This window comes from Montipora foliosa, chromosome 6 (assembly GCF_036669935.1).
Source record: "Montipora foliosa isolate CH-2021 chromosome 6, ASM3666993v2, whole genome shotgun sequence".
NCBI lineage: Eukaryota > Metazoa > Cnidaria > Anthozoa > Scleractinia > Acroporidae > Montipora > Montipora foliosa.
In genome coordinates this window covers 1246001-1263500 of record NC_090874.1, presented here as the reverse complement: position 1 = coordinate 1263500, position 17500 = coordinate 1246001, and the positions used below count along the sequence as shown (strand labels likewise).

Below are 17500 nucleotides of genomic sequence, written 5' to 3'. Positions count from 1 at the left end.
AAGTCAGGTAAGTACAAACAGCCATGAATCAAATGGAATTGTTCAGTTCTGGAACATGTGAATGCAGTAGATGTAGAAGTAAAATTAACAATTCTGTTTGAGCAGTTTGATACGCTGCCCCTTGCAAAAAACTGACCATCATATCTGGAGTGCTTTTGCTTAACTCTCATCCCATGCCAGTCTCCAATTTAATGGATTTTGCAAGCCAATCAACTCTAATAACAATTTATTGTTATAAGCTGCCTTACTTTAATTTTCTATCTTAACTTAACTTTAGAAGAAGGACAATAAAAAAATGAAAATCACATTAAAACACAGAGTAGTGAGAAAACTTACCAAGGAGCATAGAATTCTATAAGCCACACTGAATCACTAGTCATAACCAAAGAATTAAAATTACTGGCTGTCAATTCCACGACATCAGTGTGGGAACCGTAAAGTGCTCTGCCCAAAGACACGATACACGACAACAGAATCCCTGATAAAAAAAAACGAACAAAAAGATCTTCGCCACTGTAAATGATCGTAACATTCAAAGGGATAAAGGGTCAAACCAACCGTAAATGAGACTCATTCTTGGAGAATTTAAAAGATTACTGGTTAAAACACACTCCAGAGAGAGAACGAACTTCACTACAAAGCGAGAAAGTTTTTGCAGAGCTTCAAAGAGACCGGCCTCTCGTGGCTCGCTCTCATTGGTTAATTATCTATCTAAATTTCTACGGCTTACCGCTGATGACTTGACAATGGGCCCATAAACAAAGATCAGACATCCTTTGTGAATATCCAGTGTAACAGCCTGGATTACGACCATAAAAATTCGTACCTCTGAAGTTCGCAAACAAAGATCGTAATCAAGGTGAGCGAAATAATTTGCTTAAATCCTTATCAGGCTTACTATTTTCACATCATGATTTTTGTCCTGTAAATTAAAATGTACTGTCCATCTAGGTATTGTTGATGCCTTTCTTCACAGACTCTAACTTAATCTTGTTTTAAAGATTTTTGATAGGCAATCTTTTACTTTAATAGATCTTGCCATTTTCTTGGTTTATTGCCCGTATTGATAATTTCAGTATGCTCAGCCATCTATTCATAAATGACTTTGAAAGTGTACAAGCTTTATATTATTTTATAAAATGTTACTGCATGGAAGATAAGTATTTTGTGTGTGAAATCAGATTTGTGTTCTTGTTCATGCAAGTTTACTTATTCTTGTATCGTAGAAGTGTGTGTGGCTTGGGGCCAGCTGCATTATCTTTTTTTTTTTTTTACAGTGGCCCCATTCTTGCAGTTATTTTATTCAATGCTTTGTATTATATTGCATGACATTTATTACTTTAGAACATCACTTTTAGCTGTGAGCAACAATCAACACACAGTTCAGTGCAAAAGTAGATATGAAATAGAATTTAACTGTAATATTCTTATCTGGGGAAACCCCCCCCCCCCCCCCCTTCCTTTTTGTTAGTATTCTTGACCGTTTTGACAGCAGCAAATCTTGGAGTGGATGGTCTTTCATGGTGGTGATCTTGTTGAGCAGTCATGATTACAATTTGATGATCTCTGGTTCCAAAAATTAATGTTAGACCAAATCCTGTAGTCCATGCAGAAAAGGGTTGTTGGGGAACACTTATTATTAGTTTGTTATAAAAATGTTTAATTTCTTGTAATTAATTCAATCTTTTACTGATGGGTGTGGCTTGTTTTTGTTGTTATAGAAAATAACACAAACAACGGTGATAAACATTGTATTCCAATGCATTTTTTATAGAACTTGACGTTTTGTATGCTTGTTCACATACATTTTCAAAAGTGACTGTTACAATTTTTGAAAACTATATATAAAGATTAGAAGTCTGGAACCTAGACTGAGAAAAATGATCTGTAGCAGTATGTGTCTAGACACGTACTGCTGCAGATCATTTTTCTCAGTCTTGGTTCCAGACCTCTACTGTGGGACATGTGGGACATGTGGTACTGTAGGACATGGTCCTACGAAACAAATTTGTCGACCACGAATGTCGTTTATTTTACCTGTAACTGTATGCACAGCTCTAGCTTCACTAGCTATTGAGCACTCTGCGAGGGCTCATTGGCAACTTACATTTAGTATATTCAGTATATATATATATATGTATATATAGTTTTCAAAAATTGTAACGGTCACTTTTGAAAATGTATGTGGACTAGCATACGAAACGTCAAGTTCTATAAAAAATGCGTTGGAATACAATGTTTAGAGCAGTTTTCAATTGTCAGTGTCGTAAAACCAAAACCAAAGTAATTACTTTGGCCAATTAAAAAGGTCGGAGACAATCCAGTAAACCAATCAAAACTCAAAGTAATTACTCGTAGCCGACAAAAAGCATGGGAAAATGTGCACGCACGAGCCACAATTGGTTTGGTTTCACTTCTGATTGGTTGAAAAAATGGCTGACTGAGTGAAGTAGTCATAAACCAAAGTATTTCACTAATTACTTTCAACACTCAACTGAAAACCACTCTATCACCGCCGTTTGTGTTATTTTCTTAATCAAGCTACGATGGCCTAAGAACAAGAGTTTATACGATATTGTTATAGCACGTTGTTGATGTGTAAACATATAACCTGATCACCTATAACATGTTTGTTCAGATCCTTGAAGTTTGTTTCAGTTGTAACTTTGGAAACTTAAAATTATGCATTTGAAACTTATTAAGAAACTTTTGCTTGTCAATCGTTTTGGAGACCTTAGTGGTGCATATACCTTTAGCCTAATAAAAATAAATGACAGGATTCTCTTTAAATGTTTTCTTGGAGATGTGAAGAGCTATTTTTATTCACAGAATCTGAAATGTCCTTCTTTCCAAATTTAGTGCTCTGAAAAAACAGGAGGTTTTTTTTTAAGATTTGGAGCATTATATGTAATATTAGAGAGGTTATGATACATCTGCATCTGGAAAATTAAGTGCTATCAGTAGAGACTGGATCCACTGATACTATGTCAAACCCAAAAGTTTACCTTTTAAAACATTTTATATTTTCGTAAGTTTTAAATACACACAAAGATTATCCAATCATGGCTCAAATTTGATAAAAGACGGTATACCCAGCTTCCCATCCTCCCATGGCTCAAATTAGTTACCAGTTTTTCTCTGTAAAATCCACTTCATCTCGCAAAGGGCAGTGGTTATTGCATAAATCCTCGTGGATATTTTGAGTCATGTTATATTTGCTGATTGGGCTTGAAAAAAAGGCGATCGTATGACAGCACTGGGATCGGATTTGCCGGGATATCACTTTCTTTTCTTCCTTTCGTGTGTGTGCATTGTTTCATTCGTTCGCTCCACGGCATTCGGTCATTTGTCGTCATCGACTGGTTTTGGATGTTGTAGTTTCAATGCGAATCGACAACAGAGTCAGAATGTCGACCAAACAAATCTCTCCTTCGTCAGGGAAAAATAAAATTCTCTATCAGGCGGGAGCTCGCTTGGAGGCAATGGATTACACGTTGAATTGGTGAGTGGGATTTTACCTTTACAACACTGCATACTTGGTCTATGTTTGGGCTGTCCTTCGTGAAGAAATTTCGAAGAACGCAGCGCGCGTTAACTTAAATTTTGGCCTGACGGTTGCATGCATCAGTGATTCCAGTCTTCCAGCACCAGATCATTTTGACATCACAGTACCTAAAAATGTCTCTGATCTAGTGAGATGGAAACACCCCGTCGTCTTGATCTATTTTATTTTCCTTTAGTATATATTCAGAGATACGAATCGCTTGGATTTTCCAACTCACTCGACTAACATTAATACAATCGAAGCACATTATTTTTTCTGATCCAAGTTCAGTTGTATGCGTTTAGTCATCATTTTTATTATGACAAAACTACGTCATGTTTCGACAGCTGATAAATGAAAATCACGAAGTAATACGTATAATGTTAATGGTGAACATGACCAGCTTATTTCACTTAAGTTAATTAAATTTGCAATTTTAACGAACAGAAAATAAAAACTTGGACTACACATGCATGTTGCGTGAATATAATTATTCTTATTTATCACGACATTCACAGTTTAACTATCTATTTTGAATAAGCTGTATTTTCATAAATAGTAGCATGCATGTGGTGTACATGCGATTGTGTTTTCAGGGTTGTACTTTGAAAATACAAATTTGTAAAATGCAACAATTTCTTTGAAAATAAAAGGTAAGTGATATGACGAATAAAAGAACTTTGACTTTGTTAATATATATATATATACGTTGCACAATGAAGAATCGACTTTCCTTTTAAAGCTTTATCTGACTTTGTTTACATATATTTGTTTATATGATAAATGAAATTGTGCTTAAGGCCACTTTCAAACGTTGAGCTACCGCCGTGTCGAACCAAAGTTAGGAATTAAATTAGACATTGGCGCGGCAGTAGCGCAAAGTTTGAAACCATACACCTTATTCCAAAATGGCCGCTGATGTATGTGCATACAAATTGGCCCTTGTTGCCTTGTTCAAGATAAAATATTCTTTTGAGTTTTGAGCTTAAGAACGAGGCATCAAGGGCTAATTTGCAAGCAAACAAAAGAATATTTAAATGGTGGCCATTTTGGAATAAGGTGTATTGAGTACGGCAACTTGAATTTAGTTCGCCACGAAAATTAAATTCAACAGGGTCTGTCATGCTACACAGCACTGGCTCGGCATGGTTTCAAACGTTGCTCTACTGCCGTGCCGAACTCAATTCATAAATTATTTTAACATAGTTTTGATTATTTTGCAATTTGTATGCATGCATCCCAGTTGTATAGTCGAAAACAAAATGGCATCGCGCAGAAGTTTCGGTGATTCGATTGTGATTCCAGGTATACTTTAGAATGCCGATGACGAAAAAGAAGTTGAAGAAATCAGCGATTCAGAAATTGCTAGTTTCTGTGATAAATGTTGGAAATCATCTGGTAGATGTTCTAAGGATGCACGTACATTTGGATCTGAGAAGGAACAACCAAAAAGGCTGCCTTTGAGACGCGAAAAGTTCTTTGGAATCTGCTCTCACTGTATGGGTTCAAAACAGTGTTCCACCAGCCAATGCTTCTCTGCAGACGGCTTTGATTTTGAATTTGGCGCGAATCAATTAAGGTCGAAGTTTGAAACCACTCCTCTGCAATGGTTGTCCCACTGCCGGGCCAAATTCATTTAAGTTCGACATGGCAGTAGCGCGATGTTTGAAACTGGCCTAACTTTCTCTTATTAAGAAAATGTTGTGGGCTTAACTATGTGCTGTAAGACAAAACTGTCCATGAAATTCAATTATTATTATTGTTTTATTTTATTTTATTTTATTATTATTATTATTATTATTATTATTATTATTATTATTATTATTATTATTATTATTATTATTATCATTATTTTGCTATCAATGAGTATGGCATTCTCCTTTGAAAATAGTAGAGGTACAGCAATAAATGACTGGTTTTGTGGCCAAAAGAATCTTTTCCACTGCCTTGTATAATGGAGAAATTGACTTTTACCAAAAATGCTAGTGCTGGGTATATTCACATCTTTTATACTTCTTCTGGCTTAAGCAAATTTGGCAAGGGTAGCCTAGATATTGGGAGAAAATTTTGTCAACCTACACGTAATTCAAACGTGGAGATGTATCAGAACCCTGCCAGTGAAATCTAACAATCTTGTGGTCCCAGGCTTTTAGAAGTCAAGGGTAATTTCTGTAAACAATAGTGGCTAATGACGTTTGGGCAAAGTTCAAATCGAGGCTTTCTGGCTGGTGGTGCTGTATGCAAGGGCTGTGGGGCCCCTAGTTGTATTAGACGAAGGTGCACATGGTCAATATTGCAGTTCTAATGCAGATTGCAGAATTGCTGTTTCATTTTTTCATTTACCAAACCCCAAGCTGCACATAACACTTGATTCTTTTTCTGCATCCAATTGGACCCTTTGTTCCATATTCTATGCATCCAAAAGGAAGACGAGTGCGTCCCAGGATGCAGTGACGCACTCTGGATACATCTCTGTGTACATGTATAATTATACGTCCTCTATAAAGCGCAGCCTTCTTTTTCCCGGTAGTTTGGCATTTTTATTTGTGGTTGTTTGAAAGAGTCTGGGAAGGAATTAGAAGTCCACTGTCCAAAAAATCTGCACAATATATTACCCAAGGTTTGTGACAAATCCAAGATGGCATCCTGGTCACGTCTGATGAATTTTGAGCTGGAAAGGAGCTAGGTAGTTTTACAGGAAATTTTTGCTGACTGGAATTTGGGTTTAGGTGGGGAAAGTGAATGGGATGTTTCAGAGCCTAGTGAAAGCAATTCGGAGCTTGAAGTGAAAGTATCAGCAAACGTGACAGAGACGTGAATGAGAACAATGACGTGGAAGCTGATGGTGGTCAACAAAGAGGACAGAACATTGGTAGAGGTGCTTAACGTGTTGATTTTCTGATTCATAAGAATCATTTAAGAGAAAATAATTATGAAGTGCTCAAGTGCCTACATGTAGAATGGCAAAAATAAATTGTCATAAAAAATCCAACATGGCCGGTAGTAGCTGGGGTTCTCCTGGGTGGCACTCAAGGGGTTAACACTGCACAAAATGTACCATGGGATCAGGGACCCTTTTGAGACTTTGATAGATATAATGTAACAGGGATATTTATGTGGAAATTTTGATTGACAAGACTTGCTCCTTTGAATATCACTGTCTTACAATGTACATTGTTGAAAATGTTAGTAATGCAACTATTATTTGTCCATACACATGTACTGTAGGTATGCTGCAAAGATCTGCAGAGTTGATAACAAAGAGAGGAAAGTACTAATTCACTTTGAGGGCTGGAATCACCGCTATGACGAATGGATTAATTTTGATAGTGAACGTTTAAGACCACATGCACGACAGCAATCACACCAGGACTCCAAAGATGAGAAGGTGAGCTGACTGCTTTCTTAAATGTTTTCTCAAGCTTGTGAGGTTATTGAGTATACATGTTGTTTATAAACTATAATTATGTGAGCTGCTGTCCTTGATTTTTGAGAAATTGATAATGCCAAATTTATTTTTTACTTTGGTATGTAAGCGATGTTCTTGCCATGCATTTTTTATTTGGTCTCAGGTGTAATCCCAAGGAAGTTCATCACACTGTTAAAAAGTAAACATAGATCCTTTCTAGTCTGTCTCATTTTTATCATGCCATCTTATTATTTTTTATGTTGTGGGAAGGAGAATTAACAGGCTAAGTATGAGTAAATTGCACCCATGTCTTCTTTCTTCATGTGCTAGAAGGTAGAGAGTCAGAAGAGGTTGACCACACTGTTTTCACCATGTGCATTTACATGCACGGCTCCTCAGACATGATGAAAATATTAGTTCACACATACAGTACTCCTTTTCTCAAATTCAAGAAGATTCACTTTGAGTTAAGTTGACTGATGAGATCACTTATTGAAATTTTTGAGAGTTTACATTCAATAGTATAATTGGCTAATAACGTTTTTCCTAATATGATCACTTTTATTTTAACATATTTGATATTTGTTCCATTAATTTGAGTTTTTATTACTGTGAATGCAGTATACAAACTTGGTTTTTTAATTTTTCCAACTTCTCTTGTAATCATTTGTATAGTACAAATGTATTTGCTTGATCTGGAGTGTTAACACATTAAAAATTCTTCTGTTTCTGGTATCACAGTTTGTCAAATCGAAAGGACGATACACTAGTAACCGCTACTTTTCATCAGTGTTTCTACATGTACTAATACTAATGGATTATGTTTCTCAAAACCCACTTTGCCCACATCACTTCTGTATTTTCATCAATTCTTGAAAATCTTGCATTACATGTGCACTAATACATTGAAAGACAAACATTATTTATTTCTGCTGTATATACAAAGTCTTATTCATCTACTATGCAGCTGCTTTGATGCTTGTATTATCATTCATGTATTATTGATGAGTTGTGTTTTAAATGCTAGTGACTGTATACTCCTGCTTTCTAAAATATTTCTCCCTTTCTTTGTGGCGTGGCAATCCTCATGCACTGTGATGTCCTATCTAGCAGGAAGTTTGCGACTATCAGGTTAATATGACTGTCTTTTGCTCTTTTTGACATATAAATGACCACATCATACTCTAGTTTGCAGATGTTCTTTAACATTAAATTATTCTGTAACAAAAAATAATGAAGACCTAATTGTGATTCAGGTTTTATGAGCTTCACTATCAAGCTTGTATTATTAATTATAGTTTGCAAGGGCTTGATGTGGGATCTTAAAGATGACTTTTGTACTCTCCCACCAGTGTTGTTGTAGAAGTAAATCTGGCTAGTTTGATAAGCATAACTTATCTTCCTCCTTAGTGCTTTTTAATGTGCTGTACAATGTCCAATAACAGCAGCTGTCTGATTTGTTTTAACATTTATTGTGCTGTCTGTTCTTGTGCTGGCTTGGGTGTGGTGTTTGGAATGTTCTTGCAGCCTACTTTTTAAAAAAAATTATTATCACAAAATACTTAGGGCACATGTTGTCTATGTGACTTCAAAAGTTAACTTTGATTTATCTCCTTAGATTGTCTTGACTTGAGTGGATTCAAGTTTGCATGTTTTTGGCAACTTTTTTTATGACAATTGTTAGATAAAAGAGACATTCCCTGTGTAATCTTGGTACATGAACTTGGTACACAATCTCTTTTTCACTCACCTCAGATCCCTCTATTAACGTATCTAGTTTGGTGACCAGATTTTCAAGGAATAACAGTATTTCACACCCAAAAACACACTACTGCCTGCAATCAGGCTATGTTCTTTAATGGAGGGTTACGTTTTTTCAAATGTTGGCCGTGTAGCACTTTATATTTCAACAGAATTAACTATTGTAGGGGTAATGTGAAGTGCTGTTTCATACCCATATAAACGATGTGAGCCTTAGCCCTACCAATGGAATTGGGCCCACACAAGGACAGAGAAAAACTCTGACCAGGGTGGGAATTGAAGCCACAACCTTCGGGCTTCTTTAAGATCCTAGTTTTTAGAAAGTGGGATTAGTTGATTAAAAAAATGCCACCATGGGTCCCATGCAGTTGCCACCCACACACCCTTGACCTATGAGAGGCTGAGCAGTTTATTTATATTTGAGACAATTAATTAAAGCTTCCAAGTCAACATACATATTGACTCAATCAAATATTTATTTTGTCTGTGAGAAAGAAAAGTACATGTATGAAGGTACACGAGTTAGGCAAACAATTTTGCAATTTGTTGTAGTTGTTTTCCACTTGATCATATTAGGACGTTACTCATACCATACCATGTACAGTACCGCTCGAAACTATTTGTGCATTTGCCGCGGTTCTGACTAGGTGGAATCGCAGATTCAATCTCCAGTTTGACGGAGGTAAAACCTTGTCTATGGTAACTGAAAACCGAGGTTTCACCTAGGATGCAGTATTGCTTTTTGTTTTTTTAAGCGTTGTAATTTAGAGCAGATGCTATTAAAGAAATCTGCATAATTATTTTTGCTGGTCGATCACATTGACAATAATAATAATATGCGTATTTGCCATAATTACAATCTGCGATGGTGGGCACATTTGGTTATACCGTAATAAGGTGCCTTCAAGACATTTCTTGTAATCCTTTTTCCCCCAAACGTCAAGATCTCTAAAAAGTATTTGAGATCTGTTCAATGCTAATGGCATAAAGATCAGCAGAAATTCTATCGAGAAATACTCTATGAGTTTGGGAAATCTCTTGTCTTTATGGTGAGGCCGCTTGAAGCCACCGGCCTTGGAAGAGACACGAAAGACATTTTGATCTCATCAACCGAAAGATGGAAGGAAACGATTAACTGTACATTTGTAATTGTCAGTCATTCGGGCTACATGACTCTCTATCCGTTACAAACTTGTTGAGCAGTTCAGCATTGAACAACGTATTTCATGAGCTACCGCTCTCGCTTGCGTGACAGAATAGGCAGCTTGGTTAGAAAAGAAAGAAAGGAACTTTATTGAAGTGTCTAGTCGTTCTAGCGCTGGAGCGCTAATTGGGAACACTGTAAACTGAAATGAACAATGAAAGTAAATCAAGTCAAATGTTGGTTTTTGAGGAGAGGGGAAACCGAAGTGCCCGGAGAAAACCTCTCGGTGCAGAGTAAAGAACCAACAAACTCAACCCACATATGACGACGAGTCTGGGAATCGAACCCAGGCCACAACAATTAGGTGGGAGGCGAGTTCTCTCACCACTGCGCCATCCCTGCACCCCCAATTTACGTTTTGATTCGCCAAATTGACAGAGGCTTGAACTCAACCCGGCCTAAGTCTATCCTATGGTTGTTGAAGCATTAAATTAAGTTTATTTTACTAATTCAGAGGAATGAATATTTCTGAATTTCAAGCTCAACTGCTAAATAACCTGTTACTTAATATTTTGAATCAGAATTGTTTGCAGTTAACGTGCAATTGCCACAAGCAGTTGCTTAACAAACTTCAGGAATATAGTTACATTGTATGGTTCTTCACTGGTATAATACTTTTAGTCATTCATAAAGGTTTAGTTCAAGGTTGGAGCTTTTCAACAACAGTACTATCCCATAAACATTTCTATTTGGACAGGAGGCAAAGTTTGGAAGCACTTGATTCTAAATATATCTCCTTTCGGACTGCATTGGCGGCAACTAGTTATGCATGTAAATCCACACCGATTTTTCTCAGATCAAAGTTTTTTTTTATGTCTTTTACATGCATACATACATACATACATTCTGGCAGGCATAGTTCTGAACTAGTTGATTCAGAAGTTTTCTAATGTTCTTCTTACTCGTGCTACTCCATACCATCAAACAATAAAATAATTTGCTGAAGACGAAAGCATTTATAAGATAGATGGATGTTTTTTATCTAATAGATGCTTTAGCCTGTTAACTCTCATTAGTTTAAGCATACAGCCAGAGGCAGTTTTAGTGATATGTTTGTTAAAGTTAAGATGACAATCTATATACACTCCCAGGTCCTTTGCAACTGTTGCCTCGGTTTCGGTTGCGGTTGGGGTTGCGGTTGCGGTTGCGGTTTCATCTACATGTAGCCTAGGTGATTTTGCGGTAAACACTATCAGCAAAGAAGAGGTATTACCACGTGCAAATGCACTAATAGTTTTGATTGGTACTGTATAGGTGGCACACCCATTTTGTGCACAATTTACAAAAGTGCTGCCTACACACTGTACATGTGTAAACGTGCAATTACAGTAAATTATGCCATTTCATGTTTTAGTGAATAATAAAAAAATAAGAGTGTAAAGCTTGACAGTGACATACCCATCAGGCAGTGTCAAGCTAGGATCTTAGGTACCCTTGAGATAATTATTGTTGTTAATTTTGGATAACCTAAATGTAAAGGTTATGAGCTTTCCTACTAAAGCAGAATTACAGTATTACACTGTATAATCTTTGGTTTCTTTGTATTTTATTTTTCCATGTGACTGTATAAATGTGTCTTATACAGTATTAAGCAAAATGTTTTGTGGCTAATGTTTGCGTTTTGATAAGTGTATTTTACATGTATTTTGTCTTGTGCAGGATTGGAAAGTCGGTGATCGTGTGTTAGCAAAGTGGCAAGACTGCAAATTTTATCCAGCAAAAGTAGTAAAACCTCTCAATGATGGTAAGATAATGTGTGTAGATGTTAATTGTTCATTGTCCAGTATATGTTTCATTATTGAGTCAACCAAGGTTGTTTAGGTTTAGGGGCTGTGGTTGTATAGTGTACATGTATAACTAAACAATTTCTGACATAACAAAAACGCCAGGTGACCCAAAACCACAATGTATATTTTTGGTGAATATCAGTTTCAAGGAAACCATGTCAGATACAAGAACCTAAAATTTAATGCAGGATACTAGAGTTGTCCTCAAAGAATTCTTAGTAAGGAATTTTGTTAAAATAAAATTATTGAAATGCTCGTGTAATTATAAGAATCAGCCATTGGAACTTTAAACTGGCAGGTACATGTATATTCATGTAATTACTGTCTTGAAACCTGCATCACCTGTAATGGTTAATTTTACAAAGCCAAAAAGTGTTCATATTGACTCTTTAAAGGTAGGTTGGTTCTTGTACACTGTTATGTGTGCCAGTTTTTGTTTCACTGTAATATTATTGTGCAATGTTAGCCTTTTAAGAGTTTTCATCAACACAGCAAGTCCCCAGATGATGATATACACCTGTACATTCCATGAAAGCTAAATGCTTTTGCTTTTCAGTACAAAAAATTAATGTTGTTTTGTGTGGTACATACATACTGTAGATCATGATTGCTCTCTTTTAATTGATATAGATGTGAAAAGTACCTGTAATCTGGATTGTTATGCCCTACATGATTTATAATAATGTTAAAATCAGTCGTAAGAGCTCCCATTGAAACAGTTTTCTCCTTAGAATGCCACTATTTACAGACATTTAAGAGGGCTCTGAACAAGTGGACTATTTATTGTCTGGCCATGGTTTCATTTTTGTCGACTGTTGTAGCAACATTGACACAATGTCATTACCCTGTTAAGTAAGTAAGAAAGAAAGTTAAGTTTGAGACATTTTTTAACAATCATCTGGTGGAAACCACATGCTTTCCATCGTCCTTTCTCACGCACTCTGAAGGTCATTCCCTCGTACATGTATGTTTTCAATTCTCCTGTACAAAATTTGAAACTTAGTTTTGGGCACAGCTTTCACTTGTGTTTGAAGCATTTTGTTACAAAGTTTTGTCAGAATCCATTTTGAGATATTACTGTAATTACATGTAAGTGAGATTATAAAGAAAAACTGCAATTTCTACCATTTTGAGAGCCGCAATGAATGTGTACTGTGCGGAATGAGTATGTTTTAGGTTAATTGTCAAGCTGAATTTGGTGATTTGCAAGTCTTACTCATGTATATTATTATACTTAATTTACACAAAAAGTGGAACTAATAACCACAGCTATAGATCGTTTTCACTTTCACAACAAAAAATAGATTTGAAACCACTCCAAATGTATTGAACCCTTTTATCTGCTTTTCACCTTGACCTGCACTTTTGTGCTCTCAAAACTCTTACTCTACAAGATATTTGCTGTCAACATTATCTAATCGGCGAGTTTTTGCATTCAACCCACCTTGAAATCTTTTGTTTACATAAGCATCAAACATTTATCAGACCTTTATTTACCAGTATTTCGCCTTGATCCTCACGTTTATGCTTGAAAAGCTCACAATCATTTGGACCTTTTTGCAACGAGACTGGACCAGCTAGGACAAGATTATTGCTTTCATCATCTGTCGGCTGCAGAGCAGGCGACTACAAGCTTCCTCCAACCACAACGGTCTTGTGCCAATTCAGACAGCGTGTCCGGGCCAATCATGTTGTCTGTGTCTCCCATTTAATTGGCAAGGTTTATCCTTCAACGCACACTGTGCAGAGTTTATCTCCTTAGAACGGTGGATTGGAGTTGACACCTATTGGATTTGGAACTATGGTTGTTGGCCTGATCTTACATATTAGGATTGGCTTTGTTTATAAGCCATTTTGTAAACCCAAGGATTGACTAGAAAAACCAATTGCAACAACGTTTTAGAAAAATAAATAAGTGGTCGATAGATCACATATAAATAGTGATTTTCAAATGCACTTACATTGTAACATGTAATAATCTGAGATTACCACTAGTTTAACAATGAGGTCTATGCAAGGAACATGTGCTGATCACATAATGATACAAGCTGTGGCAGACACAATTAATTGTAAAATTTGCATCATGGAATCAAGTCAAAATTTTGTGGACATGACTGAGTCATTGAGCCACCAACTACAGTACAGCCCAAAAATAATGCACGCACAAGAAGTTCTTGCACCACAAGAATGCGCAAGCTGTTGCAAGAAGTGAAAATACCGTCGAGTTCTGATAGTAGCGACCCTCGTTACTTTCGGAAGTCTCTTGGGGACGCTCCTTTTGGGGGATTGTTACTTTAGGGGAACAAAAATCGTTTACAAATAGAGCTGGCGTGAGCTTCTTTTTCGAAATAAAATATAAGCAACATAAAATTAAAAAAGAACAACATTTTATTTGCATTCCATATGTATAGATTGATGAGTAGCACAATCATGACGTACATTTGTGTAACATAGAGAGAGTTTAAAAATTTTTCATACTGTCATAAAATTGGATGAAAATGAACCTAACACAATCAAATAACCTCTTAAGCTGATATCTTAATGTAAAATGTAATATTTTTATACTGATGGATCAAAAATAAGCAATTTTTAAGTTAGCCATAATCCCTTGCGGGCATGGTAATTTCCTCATTTTGCCTAGATTAAGCTTAAAAATTGTGTTAAATAACCCAAGTTATTGTTATTTTTAACTTTTGACATGACAGAAATTTTAATTGCTGTTTCACAATGAATTCATGATTTCTTTATGTTCAGTGATTGGCAGTTTATAAATAGCTTTTCTCCGTTTAGTTTCCTTTGACTTAAGGACAAGGTCTCGGCAAATGTGTTGGACCGTTCCAGAAAGAACAGCTGCTCTATTTGCTGCTTCCAGCTTGAATGTGAAATCAAGCAAGTTTTCTCTGAGGAGAAAGTTGCCCACAAGAAAAAATTGATCCATAGTCTTCTTCAAAGTCACTTTCAAGTCTGACTACAGAATTTTTCCTGATTAGCTGTTTCTGGTTCTTCTCATAATAAGCCCTGTTTTTTCCTTCTTTTCTTCTGCCTTTTTCTTTCTCCACTGTTCTCTACTTGAAAGCTTTTGTTCACAATCTGACGCCATTTCAGAGTCGACTTACGCTTTGCTTGAAATTCCTGCAAAAAATTCCATGTGGATTGGATTGAATAACACAGGACAAAAATCTGCAAAAAAATACAGTTTGACTGGATAAAAACTAGTTAAGGCCTGGCAGCAAAGTTTGTTTATCGCTCTTTGCTGTCAGGGAAACATGATGGCGGATCTGCGAGGGGAAAGCGATTCAAGTAGCACTTGTGGTTATTTCTCGCTCTAAATTCGCTTTGTCAACCTCTGAAAGTCAAGACTCACGAAAAGGTCTCCTTCTTTCACAATTTGAATTGGTTCTTTCTGATCTTTGGCGTGTAATTTGTATATGAGATAAGCATTCTGTTTTTCTTTGGGTTTCGTAATGTGAGCTTGGACAAGCAAGATACAGAGGACATTTTACGAAGCTGTGCTTCGGTCCTAATGCAAATTGTGATGGCAGACAATTTGTTTCAGGCTGAGGAAAAAATGCTCTGGCTTCTTGTGTGCTGAGAAATTTTCGTTGCAACTTTTGCCAAAGCAACTACCACAAATGAGCATTCTGGAAGCATATTGGCTTCTACCAAACCACCAACCACCCGTTGGTTACAGCCACAACTTGTAAACACAGCACTGAAGATTTTAGACCGTTGTGCTTTTTGCCCACTTTACTCTCATAGGTGAGAAATTAACCACTTTTTTTTATTTACTGGTTGCAACATTGTGTATGTGAAATATGTTGATTACGTTGTGATGAATAAAGTAGAAGCTGTCTGAAGAACATTGTTGTGCTTGTCTTGCAAGTTTGCATGTTATGCGTGACACGCCATTTTTTGTCCCCAAAGTGAACAACCAAATCTGTTTGTTCTAAAGTTAAGCAACGGATTTCATTAATCTACACAGTAAATTATGTTACCTAATATGTAAGAAGTATATCTGCAAAATGTGAGTGGCTAGCGCTTTTTACGAGCGGAGATATGACCTGAAGTGTTTGTTCAAGATACTGGTTTTCTTAATGTACATCATGATTGTGCTATGAATCATTGTGTTTCATGGTCACAGATTATGTTTTCCAAAACAAAAAAATCACTTCCAAAAGGAAGGGATGTAATGTTATCTTTCCTCTTGGGAAACATTTGATGGTCATGGGATCAGAACTCAATGTTTGGTCACACCCAGTTTATCGCACGCCGTATTTAATTCACTTGCTTATTAATTTAATTGGATAAATGGCGTAAAGGTATTTCAAACTTGGAAAAAATATCATTGAACTATGTCCAGCCGATTGGAAACTATACATGTAGGCAGCTGATTTTTTAGTCTCTTGCGCGATGTACCAACATTGTGACATCATTTTACATTTGCGGCGACTGTCATTCAAACGGTTCACATGGAAAAAAGGTATTCTCATCACTCCCTTGATAAACATTTCTTTGAATGGAATTTTTGGTAGCAAAAGGTTTTCATCTGGTATTTATTCTGATTGCTATCATGGAACGAGTCTTTGTGCAAACATACTAAAAAGTCAACCAATCATCATATCATTGCGACACTTGTTTACATGTGATATGTACAACGCCCGCTATCGCCACCGTCATTAAACATAGACTCCACTTTTTATTTTGATTTTGTACCATACTTCGGCCGTGCATTGCCCTGAAAAATGATGTCTTGCTGCAAGTTTTGTATAATTATCACCTTCTTTCTAGGATGTTGCCACAAAGAAGTTCTTGCAGTCCGGATTTCTTAACGGAAAGAAGTTCTTGCATTGTCAACTTCTAAGTGCAAAGAAGTTCTTGCGACTGGTAGGATTGTGGTGCAAGGAGCCGCAAGAAGTTGCCTGCTTGCGGACGCAAAAATAAGTTTTTGTGCATGCATTATTTTTGGGCTGTACTGTATGCCACAAATTGCTACATGTAGACCTATATACATAGGACACAGGGAAAATGAATTATTTGCACATTCATAACTGATGGAAATTCAGTTTAAAAATATAGTGAAAAGTTAAATTATTCAATAGCTAAAAACAAATAAACAAACACTAAATAGATCTTGCACGTGTTTCAAAACCATGCTGCCCTTCCCTCAGAAAGCAAGCAATATTGTTTACTGATCCATTTTACCGTGATAAATAGTATTAAAAATTGTTAATCTGTAATATTGTTCCAATACCACTCACTTTGTGAAAACAGTTGACACATGCAGGCTTTGACTGTCTATTTTTTGTAGGATGTGACTGAAAATCCTGAAGTTTTAACTCTCCAACAAACCTGTGCTTCTGTTTTAGGTGCATATGAAGTTCTTTTTTATGATGGTATCAAAAAGTCAGTCCACAGAGTGAACATAAAACCTGATACAAGAGTGAGTATTGAAAAAGGAATCCTCCTGTAATTGTGTTTATGGCTTTATGAATGCAATACTGTAGAGGAATAATTTTTCTTGAAAGTGCTCTTTTCAATCAAGGTACAGATTTCTTGCCCATCTTACCTCCATCAGTTATTTCTGTTAAGAACAAAATATGATGCGTTCGTAAATTATATGAGTTTGTCATCATTAGATAATGTGCATGCACAGTGTATGTGTTAACTTAGAGGAGTCTTGACTGATGTGAACTGTGCAACCCCTTTGTCCCAAGAAGACTTACAGTGTATGTTGGGATAGTTTTGCGGTAAAGTCATGGTACTTACGAAATACATAAGTTAAAGAGATGTAATGT

At 36.3% G+C, this 17500-nt stretch overlaps 1 protein-coding gene and 1 pseudogene across 1 annotated transcript in view; one reads left to right on the top strand and one right to left on the bottom strand.

Moving 5' to 3' along the window:
- Nucleotides 1–686, bottom strand: part of LOC138006211 (protein disulfide-isomerase A6-like) — a 10947-nt gene extending 10261 nt beyond the window's left edge. Inside the window, exons 1-2 of the mRNA XM_068852391.1 lie at nt 559–686; nt 337–478 (exon numbers count right to left, since the gene is read on the bottom strand). Of these exons, the coding sequence (XP_068708492.1) occupies nt 337–478; nt 559–574 (158 nt within the window). The 5' untranslated portion in view covers nt 575–686. The remainder of the gene's footprint in view (nt 1–336; nt 479–558) is intronic.
- A 2409-nt stretch (nt 687–3095) lies between these two features.
- The window catches only part of LOC138004932 (uncharacterized), a 26630-nt pseudogene continuing 12225 nt past the window's right edge, over nt 3096–17500 (top strand).